Raw genomic sequence first — 21,177 nt, forward strand, 5'->3', positions numbered from 1 at the left:
CCCCCCCCCCCCCGGAATTTGACCCTTTTTAAAGAGCATACACACTTACTATCCGTGATTTTAGTTACCCCCTATGCTTAATTTTTCGGATGTTATTACCCCCTAACTTGCCACATGACACTGAAAGTTGTTTCAAATGATTGAGTGTACGTGGGCAAGGGCGGATCCACCCCTTTAGGAAGGGGTGGCATGGCACCCGCTAAGATGATAAATTTTTTTTATACCTATGTTGAAATTTTCTTAAACTATGTTAAATATTTGATCCTGGCACCCGCAATCATAAACTAGACAAAGGTGCCATGACTGGTAGACCTTTTTGAAAGCTTTTCTCGTGTAAAATTCAAGTTTGAATTCATCTTGAACCTTGTCCAACTTCCCCTTTTATTCATGCTTTTTATTTCCTTTTGTTCAAGTCATTTCCCTTTTTGGCTGCCTCCCAATTTTCTAATTGTCATTGTACTATTTTTCTATTTTTCTTTTCTCCATTATATTATTTTATATGTGGTCTCTAGCAAAGACACTCAAAAAAGGGACTTCAAAACTTTAAATTATACATAAAGTAAGCATTCCTCTTAATCTTAAATTTATGAGTTTTCTTCTTTCAAATCCGAAAAACTTGGGTCTTACTCTTAATGGGAATTTTGGATTGTGATCAAATTTTTTTCATCTTTTTTCTAAAATTTGTGTTATTATATGATTATTAAATATAATTTAAATCTCTTTGGAGTATTAAATTTTGATGAAAATTTCGTAAGCATTGCTTACAAAAAAAAAATGAGATTATGATTTTGACTTTTGGGAACTTGTAGTTTATTTAACTTTATACTTATGGGGTTAATTTATTTATTGAACATTTTTTTAAAAAAAAAAATTCTTATTCTGATTGATGTAATTCCCTTATGGGAGATGTTATCTTACTTGTGTAAATTTATATTTAATCTACAGAAAAGATGTAATTTTCTAGTGGAAATGTTGATTTTACTAGTATTGTTATAATAAAAGGTGTTATTCCTTATTTAAAATGCCAATTATGTTTGATTTTTATATCTTAGATGTAATTTTTATATTTGCAAATACAAAATACCTATTAGGTTGACCCGAATAAACTCAAAAAAAAAAAAAGAATAAACGTTCCTAACAAATTTAACATTAGTCATTAAAAGGTATACATTTAAGGAAATTATGGCACCCGCAACCTTCAAATCCTAGATCCGCCTCTGCACATGGGAATGTATTTTTTTGCCAGTTTAATATTTCCCTTTCCCAATCCTTTCCCACAACGGTAACAACCCCCATTCTCACCCCTATTTATTCTCTTGTTTCTAATTCTTCACCATTTTTTTCTTTTCACTTTCTTCCTTTGTCATTCCAATTCCATAAAAGCCATTTTTGGCTCTTATTCTTGCCCAAATAACAACCATTTTTATTTGGAAGAAACAAGATGAATGTTTTTTTGTAGATGTGGCAAGCCGGCTCCTTTAAAAGTTGCATAGACTACTGCAAATCTTGATCGACGATTCTTTGGATGTAGTCTTTATCCGGCACCAAATTCTTATCGATTTTTTCAGTGGTATGAACCTTCATTTTCGGAGCAAGCAAATATTGTTATTCTCACAACCCTAAACTATTTTCAGAATATATTCAAACCCTAGTCACAAATCAAAGAAAAAATTTGACTATACATCATACTAAGCCCACACACCTTCAAATGTGGAGTGAAGAGTAGAAATTTAGCGAGAAAATCAAAGAAATCCAGTAACTTTTAGCTCCTCCACAGTCGGCTCTAATTTACCCTATAGCAAGATGACCTAGAACTTAGCAGCACCTCAACGAAAAATCAATCTATTCCCAAAATCAAGCTCAAGCACTCACAATTGTCTATGGGAGTGAAGTGGTGAGAAACCCTAGATTTTCTCTATGTTATCGACCAAATGAAACTGGTGGTCGATTGGGGAGATGGGTTAAATTTGAGGGGTTAATTGTAAATGCAGGTCGGGTATTTTAAAAGGGTACCCGAATTATTTCCACCGTGTACAACCACATCATCAAACATATCAATGTATAATGCGCGTGTATTCACGATACAAAGGTTTACTAGGTTAGGGGGGAGAAAGCATAGCATGTCGCAATAAAAGCTTGATTCGAGGCGTCAGCAAAACACTGCCGTCTGTTCCAAAAACAAAAGCCCCTTAGCGCCCCGGGACGGGAGTGGGGGACGACCCTACGCGCAGGCAATAGCAGCACCGGCTCTACGAAGTCAGAATCGAATCTTTCTCTGATAACATCCGAAAAATTAAGCGTGGTAATTAAAATCACGTATAGTTAAGGTATACTCTTATTAAAAAAGGCCAAGTTCGGGGGTCTTTAACTATGTATATATAATTATATAAATAATATGATTTATTTGAGAACACAAGTTTCAAAAGTTTTACAGCAATACAAATATGATGACATATTTAAGATTATATCTAAAGTATTATTTTCTCTGTGTATCAAGTCAAATGAGGATAAACAAATTGAAACTGAAGGAGTATTGAAATGGTTATCTCCAACAACCAAGAGTTTTTTGTTAACCCCTTTTAACATAACCTTTAATCTCATAACTGCTTGAGCATACAACTATAAAATCAAAAAGACTCCATCATTCTCTTCCCTTTTCCCTAACTTCTCTCTACACTTCGGTAGCTGTAATGAGAACGCATATCGACGAGGTAAAATGCCCTTCTCTCTCTACGCCACTGCATGAACTTTTCAGAGGTTGAAGCATATTTGATTTATTGTTGTTGAGAATTTCGTGTGTATTTTGGTTATTTTATTTTTTTGGCTGGCAGAAATTAAAAGCGTTGAAGAAGAGGTATGAGGATATAATAATTGAAACAAGAAAGGAGGCTTCAACGAGGATTATGATGTGGGAACAAAAAGCTCTTTGGTATCAGCGCGAGCTTCAACTTGCAAAACAAGAAGCCCTTCACATGCAGCAGCTCAGGCTCCAACAGGTACAATAATTTTTTATTTTTTTTAATTTATTTTATATTTTCTTGAAATGGGGTTTCGCGTTGTTTGAAGTTTCATTCAAATAAGGGAATTCTTAAGTTGTTGGGTGTAGAGTTCACAAGGGAACCGGTTTGCTGGGCAATCAAAAGGAGTAAGTGACTCCATCAAGGAGGAGCAATTTTGCAATGATGATAAATGATAAAAGGGAGAGGAGAGAGAATACGGAGATTATAAAAGCAGTGAAGAAGATACAGGTAGAAGGAAGAGATTAAAGAAGGTAATGGTAAGATGGGCTTCTTTGAAGATTCGAAGCACTCAAGGGTGTGATCTATTGGTCAATGACGTGGGAAGATAACCATAAGGTCTCATGTTCAAATTCCAGCTGAGGCAAAATGACACTAGGTTTTCTTACCATCTGCCTAAGCTTTGGTGGGAAGAGTTACCCGGTAACTATACTGGTGGGAGGTAGTAGGTACCCAGTGGAGTAGTCAAGGTGCACGCAAGCTGGCACGGACACCACCGTTAAAAAAATGGGGGAGGGGAAAGAGAAAATAATATCAGAATTGGTTGGGAAAAAGATTCGCGTGCTTCAGGAAATGGAGTATCCTTTTAGTATCTTTTAGGGCTTTGAGGAGAAGTAATGAACTATTTTCTGAAATAGAAAAATGGTGGCAGGAGGCGAGTAGGGAAGAGGAGATTGGAAGATTAGCCATGCTAGAAACAAATAAATATGAGGGAGTCAAATGTTGGAATGTTGTATCAACTGTAAACCTCGTGGGAAGTTCACAGGAGGGGGAGAGTGTGTGGACTACTAGTTATGGAAGCTACAATAGCATCTATGGAATGAAAATGCGTTAAACGATTCTAGTAGAAGCGTCATCATAAAGGCAGAGTCGAGAGAGCGTGAAGCAAGAATGGTATATTCGGTAGTTTTGAGGAATTTAGGTAGTTGGAAAGGAGGGAAGTAGACTATAAGAAAGGATAAAAATCATGTACATCTGGTACAAAATTTAATGTCGCATTGTGTAGTTAGGGAAACATTTTCTTCTCAACTGGTTAGGCGGTCCTTGAGCTTGTAATGTAATTTAATTTGTGAATTTACACAAACTTGATGTTCATTAATAGATTTTTTTTTTACTTACCAAAAAGGTTTCACCCCAAGATTATGCTTTGCCACATAGATAAAGCACTTTGTTAGCTTATGGTTGGAATATCCAGTTATGCTCTCTTGAGTATGAAATTATGATATTTTCAGAGGTAAGTTTGTGCCTTAGCATACAGCAGGTTACATGTCATATTTAATTAAAACACACATAAGATGGAAGTGGTACTTTATATCCAAGTAATATTTTTATTTTGAAACTTAATGTCTCTAATTGGACTATCCTCTTTGACAGATTAGTGAAGCAGAATTGTCATCCTTGAGTCAACAGAGGAAGATTGAAGAACTCGAAGCTCAACTTCAGGAAGCAGAAGATATTGTATATGATATCAGAGTAGAGTTGAGAAAAGTTCAAGCTGAACTTGAGAGAGTGAGCTGCAACAAAGAGAAGGATGTACACAACTTGCAGGATCACGATACTGCTACTCCTGGAGAACTACCAGAGGAGAATATAGTCTCATTGCCTCCCGAATCACAGTATGATTATGTGACAACTTCTAACATGAAGGTAGCCAATATGAACCAGAATATTGAGGGCTACCAGTCTTGCCACGCAAAGGTTAACATAAGAAGTCCTTACATTGCTAGTGGGAATTTGCCCTCTTTAAGTTTGAGAAGCAAAGCACCAGAATTATACCAAAATGGATGTACGCAGAGACTTCCTGCTTCCGAAGGAAACCTATTAGATAGGGAAATCCGTCATGAAAATATATCTCCCAAACATATTCCAAATATTAGAACCGATTGTTGCTTGAGATCTCATGTAACTAAAGCCAGAGACAATGTTCCTAGTGAAGATCCTTCTGAGACGGCCCAAATATTATACACAGGAAAAGCTGAACCAGGCATGAAGATCGGATTCACAGAAACTTCAGATGATAAACCAGGGTCCGTTGAGGCAACTGGTGTTCATAATGCAATAGATGAGCATGCAGGATTAACGGGGAAGATGGATATTTCAGAACAAGATAATAGATCTGTGGAGGGCTTAGAGGTTCCTGCTTACAAAATAGATATTGATAGTGTTTGCAATCAGTTGTTCTATCTGAAAAATCTTTGCAATCAGTTGTTAAACTCAAAATCTACGGTATCTAATCTAAACAATGAGAATCCTAGTCAGCCTCTAAATGATAGAGTGATTAAATACACATTCCAAAGAAAGAGGAAGAGGGATTTGTGTAGGGTATCTGCTGAAAATGCTTCAATTGAGAAGAATTCCTTGAAGAAAACAAATGAGGAGAAACTAAATAATCTTCTGGAACCTCAAAAGTTGACAGTGACAGAATCATCAGAAGACAGTGGGAAAATTGCAGAGGTTGCTCAGCAGGTTAGTTATTTGATTGCTGTTGATGTTTCTGCCTATCTTTGTGTATGCCTTTAAATGTTTATGACTGGTACACCTTCAATATGAGATATGCACTACAAGAAATTTTCGGACGTGCTTGGAGCGAAATGTTTAAGAATAGATGAGTTAGATCAGATAGAAGCCTAAATTCCTATAATCAGTGCAAGTTACAAAAGGTATTCTCTCCTTCATTTTTTGATGTCATGGTGCACTTGCTCATTCATTTAGCTAATGAAGTTAGGATTGCCGGGCCTATTCAATAGCGTTGGATGTATCCAATGGAGCAATGACACTGAAGTCTTTTATTGGTAATAGGGCTGGCCCAAAAGGTACTACTGCCGAGGGATGTTTAGCAACTAAATTTATGACCTTATGTTAAAGGTATTTGCATACGATGGAGACAAAATTTATTCAATTTGGACGAAATGATTGAATATTGTGGAGGTTTAATAATTTATGGTCAATCCTTTTCAAAAATATAATTTGTGGTCAATCCAGAAGAGCTTTAGGGGCTAGCAAACAGTGGAAACTTGATTCATATGAACTAGAGCAGGCACATTTTATATTACTAGTTTCTGGGCCTGCGCTTTGCGCGTTAGCCATATCATTAGTACATTATTAAAAAACACATAAATATTACTCATACTCCATAGATAATATTCCCTCCATCCCAATTTATGTGGAGGTGTTATGTCGATACAGAGTTTATGAAAGAAATGAAGACGTTTGAAACTTGTGGTCTAAAACAAACAATACATATTTGTGTGGCTGTAAATCAATTCATTAAGGGTAAAGTAGGAATTCTAAAGATAAATTATTTCTAAATAAGGAAAGGTAACATTCTTTTTGGGGCTGACTAACAAGGGAAAAGTACCACATAAATTGGACGTAGGGAGTGTATTTAAGTTATAATATAAAATAAATAAATAAGATTAAGTTCTTGAAAATAACTCAATGATGGAAGAAATTTGAAACGGGATAAAAGCAAGCTCAAGTTAATAAATGATGAGCTTATTGAAGTGACGTAATTGTTAAGAATCATACATGAAGTTGATGTCGAATGAAAGTAATATTTGTTAGAAGTTGTACAATAATTCGATCAACATATATCTTCCTCAGAATGACTAGTAAATCATTGTCAGTTTCGTGGTATATACCTGCAAAGAAGTAGTAGTAATTATGATAGGGATATCTAATAGATACTGATATCAGATAATTTAATTGATAAATATAAATCATTATTTCACGTACATGTGCATACTTTCTAATTCAAAATTATGAGTCTTTCCATATAAAAACTAGGAGAAAGAATATTTGTTGATTTGTACAAATAATAAAGGGACACCTAACAATCTAGGTTGAGAAGACTTTTTGACCGAACTCTTAAAGGATATAAGGAATGAACAAAACCTTTTACTGAATAAGACCTTATCTTGCAATAATTTGTACAGTCATATAAAGTGAAAAGGGACTAATTGAGAAAAAGAAGAAAAGATGAAATTTATGGCATCTTTATGATATGGACATTGCCAAACAGGTGACAGAAATAAAGAAAGGAAAATGAGCTGCAGTCTCTAAGAGTTGTACTAATGACGGCAAACTTAGTTTTTTTATGAAGTAAGATGTTATATAACTGGCATCAAGAAGATGCAGAGAATTACAAAAGAAAATTGGAATAGCTGTTAATACAAAATCCTACAAAGTGCTGGGAGCTGATTCCAAAACCAAAAAAAATGATGTTAGGCCATAGTAAGAGAACTAATGAAATCTAAAAGGGGGAGAATATCATTTATAGGGCTTAAATTACTCCAACTGAAAAGATTCATTAGACATTTAGATTTCAGAGAACAGTTAGGAGTGGAAATGCCATAAAAACATCTGTGATTTCTCCATGTCCAAATACACCGAAATATGCATGTTGGGATCGTCCTCCACATCTTCATGATGGATATATCAACTTTCCAGGAGTTCCAACTTTCCACTCCTTTATACTCTGAGGGAATGTCCAACTGATGCCACAAACTGATAGGAACATGAAACAGAGAATTTTGCTTCTTTTTCCATTATTTAAATGAGGATTAATGAAGATAGTACTTCCCAAATGATGATGCCTAGTGCATGAGTATTGATTTCTAGATAGTTCCCCAACATGACTTTACCTAGAATAATGCAGAAATCCAAAGGTCTAGAAGATAGACCACATTTCTTGAAGTCCTGAAACAAAATAATAAAGGGAACAAAAATAAGCTAGTCTAAAGGAAAAGAAATAGACTTACATGTTTGTGTAGTCATGCCTGAGCAAAACACACCAAAGAAAAGAGCAGTAGGCTTTTATGGGAAAAATAAAGCTTCTGACCGAGAGAAGAGGGAAAGGATAAAGTAATGAACTATAATTAGCTATGTTACGCAGACTCTCCAAAATGTTGCCGTACCCGTGTCGGATCCTCCAAAAATACACTACTTTTGGAGGATCCGACACACACCCGACGATATTTTCGGAGAGTCCGAGCAACATAGATAATTAGACACTTTGTTGTCTACTTTTGTAAGAATGTCTAGTGTTGTGAAGAGCGTGAAGCGAGGAAAAATGACAACCCACATTTCGCTTAAAGCGAGAAGCGAGAAGCGAAGTGCTCGCTTTTTTGAAGTGAAGCGGAATTTTAAAAAAAATTATTAAAATAAGAGGAAGGGCAGTATACCATTTTGTTAAAAACTGGGCAGCATAAAAACAATGAAAGAGGAACTGGGCAGCACTTCAGCGAAGAGGAGAAGACTTAGAAAGAAGAACGGAAGGTAAAAAAAAATAATTCGCCAGCATTTCACTGTTATTTGGACGCTGAAACAGTGAAAGAAAAAGAAGAAGAAGAAGAAGGAGGAGGAGGAAGAAATCATCACATACCTGTTGCTGCTGAATCTCTGTTGAAGTTAAAAAGGGAACCCTAGTCGCTGTTGTTTCTGATGTTTTAATAAAAGAACACTGAACACCCTTCTTTTTTAATTAAATAGGCTGGCGGCTGTTTAAAACAAAGAAGCGCACACTTCGCTCGATTCGCTTCGCTTCGTCGCTTCTCGCTTTTTAGTGGGAAGCGCACGCTTTTGTCTACTTCAGTCGCTTCATATAGCAGAAACCAGTAAGGGGTCGCTTCGCTTCGCTTCTCGCTTTAAGCGAGGAAGCGAGCGCTTTTCACATCCCTGAGAATGTCGAAAGGCTGTGCAAATATATGGAAGCTGAAGTAACAACAATAAAAGCTCGAAATGTGAAAAGGTTGTAAAGAATGATTAAGAAAATTTATAACATCCTACAATAACTATTGGCAGATGAAACAATTCTTCACATCCAACTCAATGTAACAAAAATTAATCATTTCATGGAAGGTAATTCTTTTTTGAAGGACAAAAGCTTGATAAAGATATGGACATTGAGCCTAACTCAACCCCAAAAGCTAGCTCATACGGTGATGATTGCTCAAGCTATATAAGGAGACCAAGTCCCCCATCCCTTAGCCGATGTGGGAGACTCAACCCCCCCCCCCCCCTCCCCCGCACGCCCAGACTTGCGAACTGGAGCGTGGACAATATAATATGGGGGCCCAACATTGGTAAAACAAAGAATTGGGATGGGTCCGGCTCTGATACCATAATAAAGATATAGACATTGGGTCTAACTCAACCTCAAAAGCTAGCTCATGAGGTGAGGGTTGCTCAAGCCATATAAGGAGACCAAAGTCCCCCATCCCTTAGCCGATATGGGAAACTCAACAATGGTCACTCAGATTTTAAAGGATTTGTTTGTAAATCAACTTTGGAGTTAGGGTGTTCCCACTTTTAGTATAGTACTAGTTTCTCGACACATGCATTGCACGTGTATGCATGGTCATATAGTAAACGGATTGTAAAATAAAATTGATACAACTAAAACAGAAGTTTTGAGTAAATAATTATACATGAAGAACAAAGTAAAAGTTTCTTTCTCATCAATAACGATTCTTCTAATATATCAAATATTTAGCTTGACTATTTCTTGTTTTGGGATATTTCAACAAAACATTTTAATTGTAAATATGAGTAACATCAACTATGATGGCAAATATTTCATGTCTTAAAGTTTCTGCCATGTCTTAAGAAATTATAGCCTCCCAAATCCAGAATGTAAAAATCTCATTGGACAAGAACATAAGCTTATAATGAGAAAGAACCTACCTGCATAAATGCATTGAATTCTCTAATTAGGTGAGAAGAATAATCCATAGCTTAATAAATGAAATAGCTTACGTAGAGTGAAATCTTTTCAATAGTCACGCTTACAAAGGAAATATCAACAACTTACATCCTTCAAGTCTATCTTGGAAGAAGTGTAAAGTCGATAAAGGGAAACAATTTAGAAATTAATCTTCACTCATCACAATTCACATGCATAACACTCTCCAAAACTGTTTACTCTACAGCTTCCTAAGAATATTTCCTATCTTGCAGCAGCTATGTATTCAACATATTCGACTCCGCTGCGACTTAATTGCTAACTCTTAAATCTCACTTAGACAAGAGAAAAAGAAAAAAAAAGTTACTCTAACCTCATAGAAGTAATTCTGGTGGTGAGATCCCTAAGAGTGACATATGAATCTCTTCCACTTAGAAATATTTTCAATCTTTAATGCATGAACTGAAGAGCCTTGAACACAAGTTATCAACAAAATCATGTCATATAAATACTATATGGTTGAATATTGTATCATCTTGACTTCAGAAATTAAGATTCTAACTAAAAATCTAACGTCCATATACCAATGACTTTAATATTTTCACTTGGATGCTTGAAAAAGGAATAAATATTACATGGCCAATTGACAGCGGCATTGCCAAATGCAAAGTCAATCTCAATTTTCAAGTTCAGTATTGTTTTTCTACCAATGTGTTATGAGATCCAAAAATATCTGTCTCAAATAGGTCTTCTTAGTAGCGTTTAACATACACTTCTATATGCAATGAGTTATTATTAGCAATTCAGCAAGTCAATATATAGAGTGGCTTACATTCAAGGATTGATCACTCTCGCATATATGTGCTGTCAAAACTTAATAACTGATCAATTAGTTAATACAATTGCAATCATAGCATTGGTCAGAAAATTAATAAGATCACAAGAATGGATATCACAAATAGGTAGACATTGTAGCATAAAAAATGAAGAGGTCAAACGAAGCAATTTTCTTTTACAAATTATAAACTTTGAGGAAGACATCTTAGAGTTTCTTCCCCCGTTATCCCTTCAAATTTTTATCTTTCATCTTCAACGTATCGGATGACTGCTTGAGAGTTTTCTCTGATATGTCAATATAATTAACTCCATGGTATTTCTCAGTTGTCATCTCCAATTCCAGTTGAAATCTAAAGTCTAGTGTTATCTTTTTCATAAATTCAAGGGTGTTTTCCTTAAGCACAGAGTACTAGACATAAAATTTGTCACTTTCCTTCTGCTTTCATGTAAAGAAAAAAAATCTTATTTTCTCCTCTACTAAGTAGTCAAACCTTTCAGGAAACTCAAGCAAAACGTACTTGTCTCACTACAACAAAAAATTACAGAACAAAGAAATCAAAAGAATGACAGCAAAGCTTACTGAAAATACCGAGACCTTATCCTCATCTCAGTATCCGTTTCTTCCCCAGTCTCTGCATCCTCACCATGTATTCCATCATAGAGTCCTCAACATCAGAAGCCAAAACGAATTGAAGTTTACTTCCTGTCAGTGGGCCAAGTAAGTCCGCTGACAAAAGGTAGTGTCTATCCAACTATCGTCATCAAATTACATAATTACAGTTTTTGATACAGGATAAACCTAACATAGTAAACAGCATGAGGTATAACTTAATTTTGAAGAACAAAAACTTACCTCTCGTGGGCTGGTACATATCTTCTCATGAATTATAGGATGAATATATGCCACGATGTGGAACTTATCTCTTTCACTTCCTTAGATGTTATTGAATCTCTTGGTAGTGTCTTAACCAACAAATATTACTCTGAAAGCATGCCGAGAAATCGGTACTGTGGTGGGCTGGTGTCAATGAACACAATGATGAAATTCAAAATCTCACACGACAGCGCACTATTCAAACCTTCCATCTTGACCCCATAAAATGGCATCTCAATGTTCAACCATATTCTAGTCCCTGCAAACATATTTAGAGGCTTCTTAATCAGAATTAAAACAAACGATGACAGTACAAAAGTAGCAATAACCGATAATAGAAGAAGAAAATAAGTGAATAAGTGAAGTGGTTTGAATGAGAAAATTTCCATTGGAGATATTACTCCAGTATGTGGAACTTTGTGAAGGAGCACATCTCTTCGTAACAATGAGTAAGAGTTGTTGGTTCGTTTAAGGCTGTTTGCTAAGCGCGGGTTTTTATTGGGGTATTTAATTTAAATAGGTCTATAATTAAAAATGATATTTTGGTAATTTAACATTTGATTTAAGGCCTTTCCACTTTTAATATAGTATAGATGATGAAGATTTGTGGTGAAATTCAACCATAGAAAGTAATGACTCGTTTTAATAAGTCACTTATACCTCTCCTTATTTTTCATTTAAAATGACATGTTATACTTCAATTCTTCGTAGAGAGTCTTCACAAAATTCTAGCTGATACCTCTCAGAAAAGTTCAGATGTGGAATAGAATAGACAATTCATTGGTTGGTTAAAAGTAAAGATGAGTGCTAGTTAAGCATTATTTTTTTTTTCAAACCAAGTAAGTAAATAGTGTCGGCTAAACTATGTACTTGATCTTGATAGATTTTTGGATTTTGTACAAATGTGATGATAGTAGCATATTTGGTGTCATTGTTGCATGTTCCTATGCAATATGTGACGAGTTTCAATGGCTACATTATTAATAGATATAGTTTTCACGTTCAAGAATATGATAAAAGTTTGATAACTGAGAATTTTGAGGTGGTTGTAGTTGGTGAGACTGATGAAAAGACTAAAATATTGATTACTGTAAGACATGGCCTAAATTTGTTCATGGCTAATCTTGGAGCCAAAGTATTTAAACTTGGAGCCAAAGCATTCTAGCTTGGAACCAAAGAATAAAAGTATTTACTTTTCTTCTTTTTTCTTTACTAGGGGACCAAGAACTTTGCCCTATAAATATAAGTCATATTAATTCATTTGAATCATCCCATATTTTGATTAAAAACTCATTTTGTGTATTCTTGTGATAGAGAGTTATGTTATATTCCCTAGAGTCGGTGTTGTGAAACACTTTGAGTGAACCTCTTCTTTGTGAGTGATTGTAGCAAAGTTATTCTCTTGGGATATATTTTTGGGATAATTAGAGTTTCATCTCTAATTTTGTACTCTCTTTTGTGTACCGTGTTGTTATAGTGAAGTTGCTCCTTGTCCGAACCACGTTAAATTTGTGCCTTCCTTATATGCTTTAATTGTTGTTATTATCAACTTGCATTGCTTTGTTATTATCATTATAACATTGTTTGGCTAAATTCTGTACTACTCGGATTCTCGATCCTAACAAATTGGTATTAAAGCCGGATCTAACCGGGTTAGTTTCAATAGTCAATATGACTCTAACAAAGACTTATGTTGTGAAATTTAACCGAAATGCGAACTTTAGAATGTGGCAATTAAAGATGGAAGCTATCCTAGTTCAGGATGGCTTAAATTTGGCATTGCAAGAAAAGGAGAAGAAGCCGGATAAAATGATGGACGAGGAATTTTCCGTCATAGAAAAAAAGGCAAAATTAGGTATCATCTTAAATCTCTCAAATGAGGTTTTACGTGAAGTTTCTATAGAAACCACATCCAAAGTCATGTGGGAAAAATTAAAAACCTTTTATATGAAGAGGACGATGGAAAATAGACTTTACCTAAAGCAGAAGCTTTATACAATTCGTATGGGTGAAGATACCTCTATTCTCTCTCATCTTGACACCTTTGGTTCCATTCTTATGGATTTGTGTAATATAGACGCAGAAATTACAGATGAGCATCAAGCCGTGTTACTTCTTTGTTCTCTACCCCCATATTTTAAGCATATAAGAGATACTATGCTTTATGCTAAGGATATTAAATCTATCTTAAAATCAAAAGAACAGATAGATAGTGATGTCACTGGGGAAGCTAGTAGAACTCAAGCGGATGTTGGCTTGTTTGTTAGGGGTAAATCTGACTCAACATCCAGATACAATAATTTAGAGTGTCGTTATTGTCATAAGAAAGTCACATTATCTCCGAATGCTATAAGCTGAAAAATAAAGAAAAGCATAAGGAAAGGAAAAATGAGCACAAAGATATTTACACCGCCGAAGCTAGTGTAGCAAATGATGAGATTGAGGGAACTATATTTTTAGCAACTGAAACTAGTTTCAGATCAGACAATGAGTGGATTTTGGATTCCGGTTGTTCGTATCATATGTGTCCCAACAGGGACTTGTTTTCTACATATGATTCAGTTGAAGGTGGAGTTGTCCAATTGGATAACGATGCTACTTGTAACATTATTAACAAAGGTACAATTCAGATCAGAATGCACGATGGTGTGGTGAGAACTCTCAGCAATGTTACATATGTTCTTGAGTTGAAGAAAAATCTCATCTCTTTGGGTACTTTAGAATCTCTTGGGTGCAAATTCACTGGTGAAGGTGGAGTTCTGAAAAATTTTCAAGGTGCTCTTGTGATCATGAAAGCATACATATGTGATTCGTTGTATACTTTATTGGGATCTACTGTTATAGGCACTACTACAGTTTCGGTATCAGACAACTTGTCTGATTCTGGTGGCATTAAATTTTGACATAAGCCCATTGGAGCTTTTTTGGAGGTGGAGTAAAATAACTATATCATCCAATTTAGGCCAAGGTGGAGATTGTAAGACATGGCCTAAATTTGTTCGTGGCTAATCTTGGAGCCAAAGTATTCAAACTTGGAGCCAAAGAATAAAAGTATTTTCTTTTATTCTTTTTCCTTTACTTGGGGACCACGAACTTTGCCCTGTAGGGTCACCTTACTTCATTTGAATCATCCCATATTTTTATAAGAAACTCATTTTGAGTATTCTTGTGATAGAGAATTTTGTTATATTCCATAGAGTTAGTGTTGGGAACACTTTGAGTGAACCTGTTCTTTGTGAGTGATTGTAGCGAGGTTATTCTCTTGGGATATATTTTGGGATAATTAGAGTTTCATCTCTAATTTTGTACTCTCTTTTGTGTACCGGTTGTTATAGTAAAATTGCTCCTCTCCGCTTGTGGACTTAGGTCACCGTGACCGAACCACATTAAATTTGTGCCTTCTTTATATGCTTTAATTGTCATTATTATCAACTTGTATTGTCTTTGTCATTATTATTATCACATTGTTTGGATAAATTATGCACTACCCGGATTCTCGATCCTAACAGTTACTATGGATAATTAACTTTAACTGAGATTTTTGAATTACGATTTCTTGGGAGCAGAAGAATGATTTTGTTTCAATGTGTATAGTTTGATGTGTTTGACCGAAAAAGGGGTGTTAAAATAGATGAATATGGCTTTGTAACTGTTAATCGCTTTCTTGAGATGTTTGAAGGAAGAAGTAGTTCTATCCAGCAAATTAAGATGAACTGCCTTTTTAATTTCGTTTTTTGTGGAAAGAAGAACTCTTACACGGTGCAGCTTCCCCCTTAGACATTATTGTATCCTTGTAAGAAGAACAAGGATGTAAACTTCCGCTTGTTTTGAACTTGTAGATATGGCTTCCAGCATAGCCTTTATGCTGAAGATTTGTAATACTGTTACCTTTCTTAAAAAAAGCCTTTTGTATTAGTATATAAGTATTTTATATTAACAATCCTTCCAATTGAGTCTGGCATGTTGTACAAAAGGTTCAACCTCGTGATCTGTTGACGTTGTGTAGAAAACGGATTATGATTTAGAGGAGTTAGATAATTCTTCGCAAATGAAAAGAAAAAGAACTCATGAAGGTTTGGAGCTTTGTCACACCTGCCTTTAATTTGTCAAACCCTTTACGATAATGAAAGTTCCATACTGGACTCCATCTGATTAGCAAGTTGTTGTAGGAAAGGGCATGTTGTCAAAAGCGAAAAGAGCAGAATAGCAATAAGGTTCATGGAGCTTGAAGCGAAAAGAGAGAAGTGAAGCACACGAAGTGAAGCCAAATTTTAAGGGAAACTAAAAGTATCAATCAATGAATTTATTATATTGCAATTAAAATAACTAAGTTTAGCATCCGATATAAAATAATGCCGACACTAATCCAACTCCTCAAAGTTGAGATTAGATAACGCGACCGATTCTCCTTGGCACTTTCTGCTCCATTGTTTGAAGCGCAAACTTCTCTAAAGCGCATGGCTTCACCTATGAAGCGATAACCGCTTGCTTTTGTATCACTTCAATGCTTTAAACGACGAATCAATGGCTTTTAATAACACCGGGAAAGGGAAAGGTTTCTTTTAAATATTCCTTTTCAACTTCAACTTGAAATATTCTTTTTTCAACTTCAACAAAATATTTTCCAAATGTCTACTAAAACCCCATCAGTGGATTGCTACTTGATAAGTGGAGATTTTAGCGACTTGTCACTGTCTTTTGCTCTTGTTTTTGAGTCCAAAACTAACCATTTGATACCATATTTTATTGGAATTTGTCTGATTTCAGGTAGTGAAGCAGCTCAGTTGAAGAGAAGATGAAAAGGTCAAGAATGGAGCTAAAAAGTAGTACAGATCTTTCCATTTTCGAAGTCGATATATTTGCCAGGTTACCCACCTAAACCGGAAGTCTGTGAAAAGTGACCCATTGCGTGTGCAATGGACTGAGTGCGGGCAGCAATCAGAGTGCAAGAACAAATGAAACACTATCCCTGAAGCAAGACCAAGTGTGGACTGCAATGGAATTGTTTGGCCGCAGTGGTAGCCGCAATATACTCCGCGCTGCTGCAGCTTGGAAGGATCAGAGAATTGTCAATTATTGAAGTGTTGGAAGACAGGGAAGTGTGGCCGCAACACCTGAAGTGCGGACCGCAATCTCTGAAGAGCAGCCTCAATGCACACTTGCAATTGAAAACCACTTAAGACAGCCAGATGCAGTGTGGACTGCAATGCTCAAGTGCGGCCACACTACATCGGCATTTCCGGCACTGATTTCCAGGACACTATAAATAGTATTTTTAGGTCTTTTTAGGGTATGTTTTGTCTTGGGGCTTGGAATGAAGCAGCCTTTGTGTATTTGGGGGTATTTTCTAGGAAGATCATCATTAACAATATATTTTGCAATTAGTAGTTTAATTATATTTAGTTCTTCTATATTTTGTGTTTTTATCTCTTTAGTTATAAGTAGCTAGACTTATACCTAGGGTTGTATTTCAACCCTAGTATGTAAAACTTTATCGGTTTTTAATATTGATCTTGTTTATGAGTGGATTACTTATTATGTAGCTATTTTTATGCTTATTAGTGGTTGCAAATAATGATTCATGACCTTTTGATTTGGTTCTTGCTTGAAAAAGAGGAGTTAGGTTCAGGTAACTTGAATAACAAGGAATTAGACTAATTGAGAGTTTGATCGGGCCTAGTTAATGAGAGTGAACTAGAGATAGGAATATCTTGACTTGGACACCACGACGCCTAATCTTAATGCAATCCTATTGACTTGAGAGAGCAATTTGGGTTAGACTACTTGGCAATTGAGAAACATCAAGTGGGTAAATTAGAGTGTGTGCCATAATAATCCCAATCACTTAAGCAAGATTGATAGATATACCTATTTAATTGAACCCATGGTAAAGAATACCACCCTAGGCTTTTTCTCTAATACGTACAACCATAGCTTAAATGGAGTACACATTAGGTGTTTGATACTTTGTCTCTTACATAACTCTTAGCATAATCATTAGATTTAATTGCTCCAAACATTGTTGAAAGCTAAATTAGGATATATTGAGTCTCTCACTTAGGTATTTACCTTAACGGCTTAACATCAGTTCAAACTCCTTGTGGTTTGACCCCGACTCTTTATTGGGTAATTATATTGCGACGACCGTATCATCTCTTATTGAGGTGTGTTGTGGATGTCATCAGTTCTTAACTGATTACATGTTCATAAATGATGAAATTGACGTGCTAAGTACCTGTTATCTCTCTATTTTTATGTGTCTTTCATGTTTCTGTCAATCATCTTCTATCCTGTTGTCTTGCCTGCCAACCTCTTAGTTTCCTTTCAAGACCTTCACATAGAGATGATTCATCTGAAGAAGGATCTTCCAAGATCGAAGCTCATTTAAATTTAGAACTTGTTTACATATTGTATCTTCCAAGTTCCAAGTTCATTTCGTGGTAATATGTTTAGGTCGTAGTCAGAGGCGGATCCAGAATTTAAATTCTATGGGTTCAATTTTAAGGTTTTTAACATTGAACCCATTATATTTTTAAAGTTATGGGTTCATATCTACTATTTTTGCAATTTTAATGAATTTTTACATACAAATTTTTACTCTACCTCGAAAGTAAACTGAACCCATAAGTTGCTCTCATGTCTCAGAATTAGTCAAAGTGATAGTTGGCATCCTCTTTTCTTATTGAAAACTTGCTGAACTCTCTTATTGGTCGAGCTTAAAAATACTCTGCTCTTTTTATTTTTTGGTTATTAGGTTGAAATGAATCCTTCAAATTCCGGCAGTCTGAAATGAGATCAACTTTGAAGACTATTAAACATGCGTACATTGCACCTGGTGCTTTAGCAAGGGGACGTGAGGCAAAGCTTCAGAGCTTTAGGCTCCTTAAAGTAAGTGTTGAACAAAGAACTCCACTTGGCAAAGGTAAAAATTGTAATGCACTAGTTTCTACTCAGAATGAGCTAGCACAGTGTAATAGCCTTGTGCCTCCTGGTTTTGAACCAATTGAAGATGATGTTCCCCTCCTTCAAGAAGCTGAAGCGATGCAAGACACTCAGAGAAGTGAAATAAGTATTTTGTTGTCTCGGAGTTGTAAATTTTTTTTGATGTTAGTGGACTAGAACTATTTTTATGTTTGACTATAATCAAAATTTTGCAGGTTCATGTGAATCTGAAAAGGCAAAAACGATGAGAGGAAAGACCAGGTATAAAAATGTCTCAGCACTAAAAGCTGGAGAAAAGTTGAGAGTTACTTTTTACCATAATGGAGTTGTTGGGAAGCATCATGCCACATTTGCAAGAGACTTAGGTATGTTAGTTCGTGATCCTAATATGTGCCCGCTGCGAGTACACCCATGGGCGGACACCGAAGAAGATAAGCTGAAATGCATGTGGCTAGCTGTTACTGTAAGGATTTAAAGCATTACTTGATTTGTTTTTCGAGCTTGGTGCATGTCAACTAACTTGTATGTGATATATTTGCCTGCCACTACATTAAGCTTGATGTATTTGTGCAACACTCCATTATTTTGAAACTTTTTTGGTTTTGATTTTTTGTTTTTGTTGCTGGATGATTCTTGGTTATTTGCTCTTTTCTGGATTCGTGATGTTTGGTTCATTTCTGGTGTCCCAAATACGTTTGACATGCATTAAATCCACAAAGTTGAGAACAAGTAATGACATTCTTTTCCTCTTGTCAAAAGAGGTCAATGAAACTGATTATGAAAAGGCTGCAACAGTATGAACAGGCCTCGGGTCAGGAAATTAGCAAGGACAAAAGTTTCTTTCTCACCCCTACTCACACCTCTCAATCTATAAGGGACAGAATTCAGAGAGTGACGGCTTACAAGCACCATCACTTCCCTTTCAAATATCTTGGTTGTCCTATATATTGTGGAAGGAAGAAGATTAGTTTCTTTGCAGATATGGCTACTAGACTTCTGCACAAAATTCAGGGATGGCAGGGTAGGCTATTATCTGTAGGAGGAAGGGATACACTGATTAAACATGTATTACAATCCCAGTCTTTGTATATAATGGCTGCAGTTTCTCCTCCAAAAGCTATTCTAAAACAATTGGAGAAGCAATTTGCAGATTTCTTTTGGGGGGTATAATGACTCCAAAAAAAAGTACCATCTGTGTTTCTCAACTGCAGAGGGAGGTGCTGGTTTCAGAAGTTTGGAGGATATAGCCAAGACCTTTACTGCTAAAAGGCGGTGGAGGTTGAGAAATTACGATAATCTATGGTCCAAAATTCACGATCAATAAATATTGCCCAAGAAGTCATCCAGTAACCAACGAAAAAACAATTTGCTGATTCTAGTTGTTGGAGGGAGCTGATGGAGATTAGAAACAAGATGGAGCCGCATATCTTGTGGAGAGTCCAACAAGGATACCTCTCCTTTTGGTGGGACAATTGGAGTGGCATGGGTCAATTAGCACAATTGCTACATATTCAAAACCCTGACAATCTTTTGGTGGAAGATTGCATTAGAGAAGGAGCATGGAATATTGATTTGCTTGAGTTATTGGTTCCTACCAATATGGTTCAGCACATCAGAGAAATCAAAATTGGAAAAACTCAAGGAAAGGATAAAGCAATATGGAGATTGTCTGCTGATGGTCTTTTCTCTTGCTCAACTGTCTATGATCTTTTAAGACAAAGAGGCAGACAACAGCAAATATGGAAGGACACTTGGATTAAGCACATCCCTTTCAAAATCTCATACTCAATGTGTAGGATCTGGAAGAAAAAAATTCCAGTTGATGAAATTATCCTCAAATTTGGGCAATGTCTGGTTTCTAAGTGTTCTTGCTTCAGACAGCCACATGAAGAGACTATTGAACATGTTTTCAATACTAGTCCTAAAGCTAGTCCTCTCACTTTGTAACCTCACTGGTGAAATTCCAACTTTTATCGGAAACTTGTCCTCCCTGAGAAGTTTAAGGCTCAGTTTCAGAGCTCTGACAGGAAGCATTCCAGCTGAAATAGGAAGGTTATCAGAACTGAAGCAACTTTCACTGAATTCCAATTTCTTTCAAGGTCAGTTACCAAATGAGGAAGTTGGTCAGAATGCAGCAGCTTGAGCTCTCTTATAACCATTTCTGGACACTAATCTGATGTCGATTTCAGCTCAATTCTAACTGGCATATTAATTTGAATACTTTCGAGCTGCCTCTGCTTTTGCAGAAGAGAACCAGGAAAATCCTGGCCTGGTGATGCACTACTTGTGTTTGATATAGTTGGTTAAATTTTATTTTTCTAGATTATCTGAAACTTTTGAGTGTCATGTTTAATGATACTTGTGAAATATTTGAGGATAAATTTGACAGTGATGACATGAATGATCAAAGAAACATATGAGAAAGTTATGGAACAATTGGAGGGCATTGCTGCACATGAACATGAAATCTAAGCCATTGCACGAGGCTCTAAAAGATGTGCCGGAGAGGGTAGGCAAGAGTGATTGGGAATGGTTGGTCAAGGAGCATTTTGAAAAAATGAAAATTTTAAGGTATGGCTTCATAACTACTAACTGCTAGTTAGTTTAAGTAGCAAATCATAATTTCAATTTTGTGTTGTTAATATAGGAAGCAGGTACAATTAATTCAGTCAATAGGTCTAAGTCGAGTATGTCTCACTAGTAAGCCTATTAGAGAGTCTATTTGTGAATTGGTAAGTAAATCTTACAATACTATGAGGAAGCCTTCCATTATTTTAGAAAATTTGTTTGACTTGTTTATTTGAAGGTGAAGGGAGGCAAAGATG

The 21,177-nt window shown here is 35.9% G+C and overlaps 2 protein-coding genes across 2 annotated transcripts; both read left to right on the top strand.

Moving 5' to 3' along the window:
- The first annotated feature begins 2,537 nt into the window (after positions 1–2,537).
- On the top strand, positions 2,538–16,945 carry LOC109237557. The gene is made up of 4 exons (XM_019403876.1): positions 2,538–2,711; positions 2,832–2,996; positions 4,392–5,483; positions 16,178–16,945. Exons 1-4 carry the CDS (start codon positions 2,691–2,693, stop codon positions 16,196–16,198), a joined length of 1,299 nt encoding a protein of 432 aa, XP_019259421.1. The 5' UTR covers positions 2,538–2,690; the 3' UTR covers positions 16,199–16,945.
- A 1,231-nt stretch (positions 16,946–18,176) lies between these two features.
- Positions 18,177–20,898, top strand: LOC109237554. Its single transcript, XM_019403873.1, has 2 exons — positions 18,177–18,479; positions 18,568–20,898. The coding sequence occupies exons 1-2, from the start codon at positions 18,200–18,202 to the stop codon at positions 18,825–18,827; spliced, it is 540 nt and encodes a 179-aa protein (XP_019259418.1). The 5' UTR covers positions 18,177–18,199; the 3' UTR covers positions 18,828–20,898.
- The last annotated feature ends 279 nt before the right edge of the window (positions 20,899–21,177 follow it).

This window comes from Nicotiana attenuata, unplaced genomic scaffold (assembly GCF_001879085.1).
Source record: "Nicotiana attenuata strain UT unplaced genomic scaffold, NIATTr2, whole genome shotgun sequence".
NCBI classification, from domain to species: Eukaryota; Viridiplantae; Streptophyta; class Magnoliopsida; order Solanales; family Solanaceae; genus Nicotiana; species Nicotiana attenuata.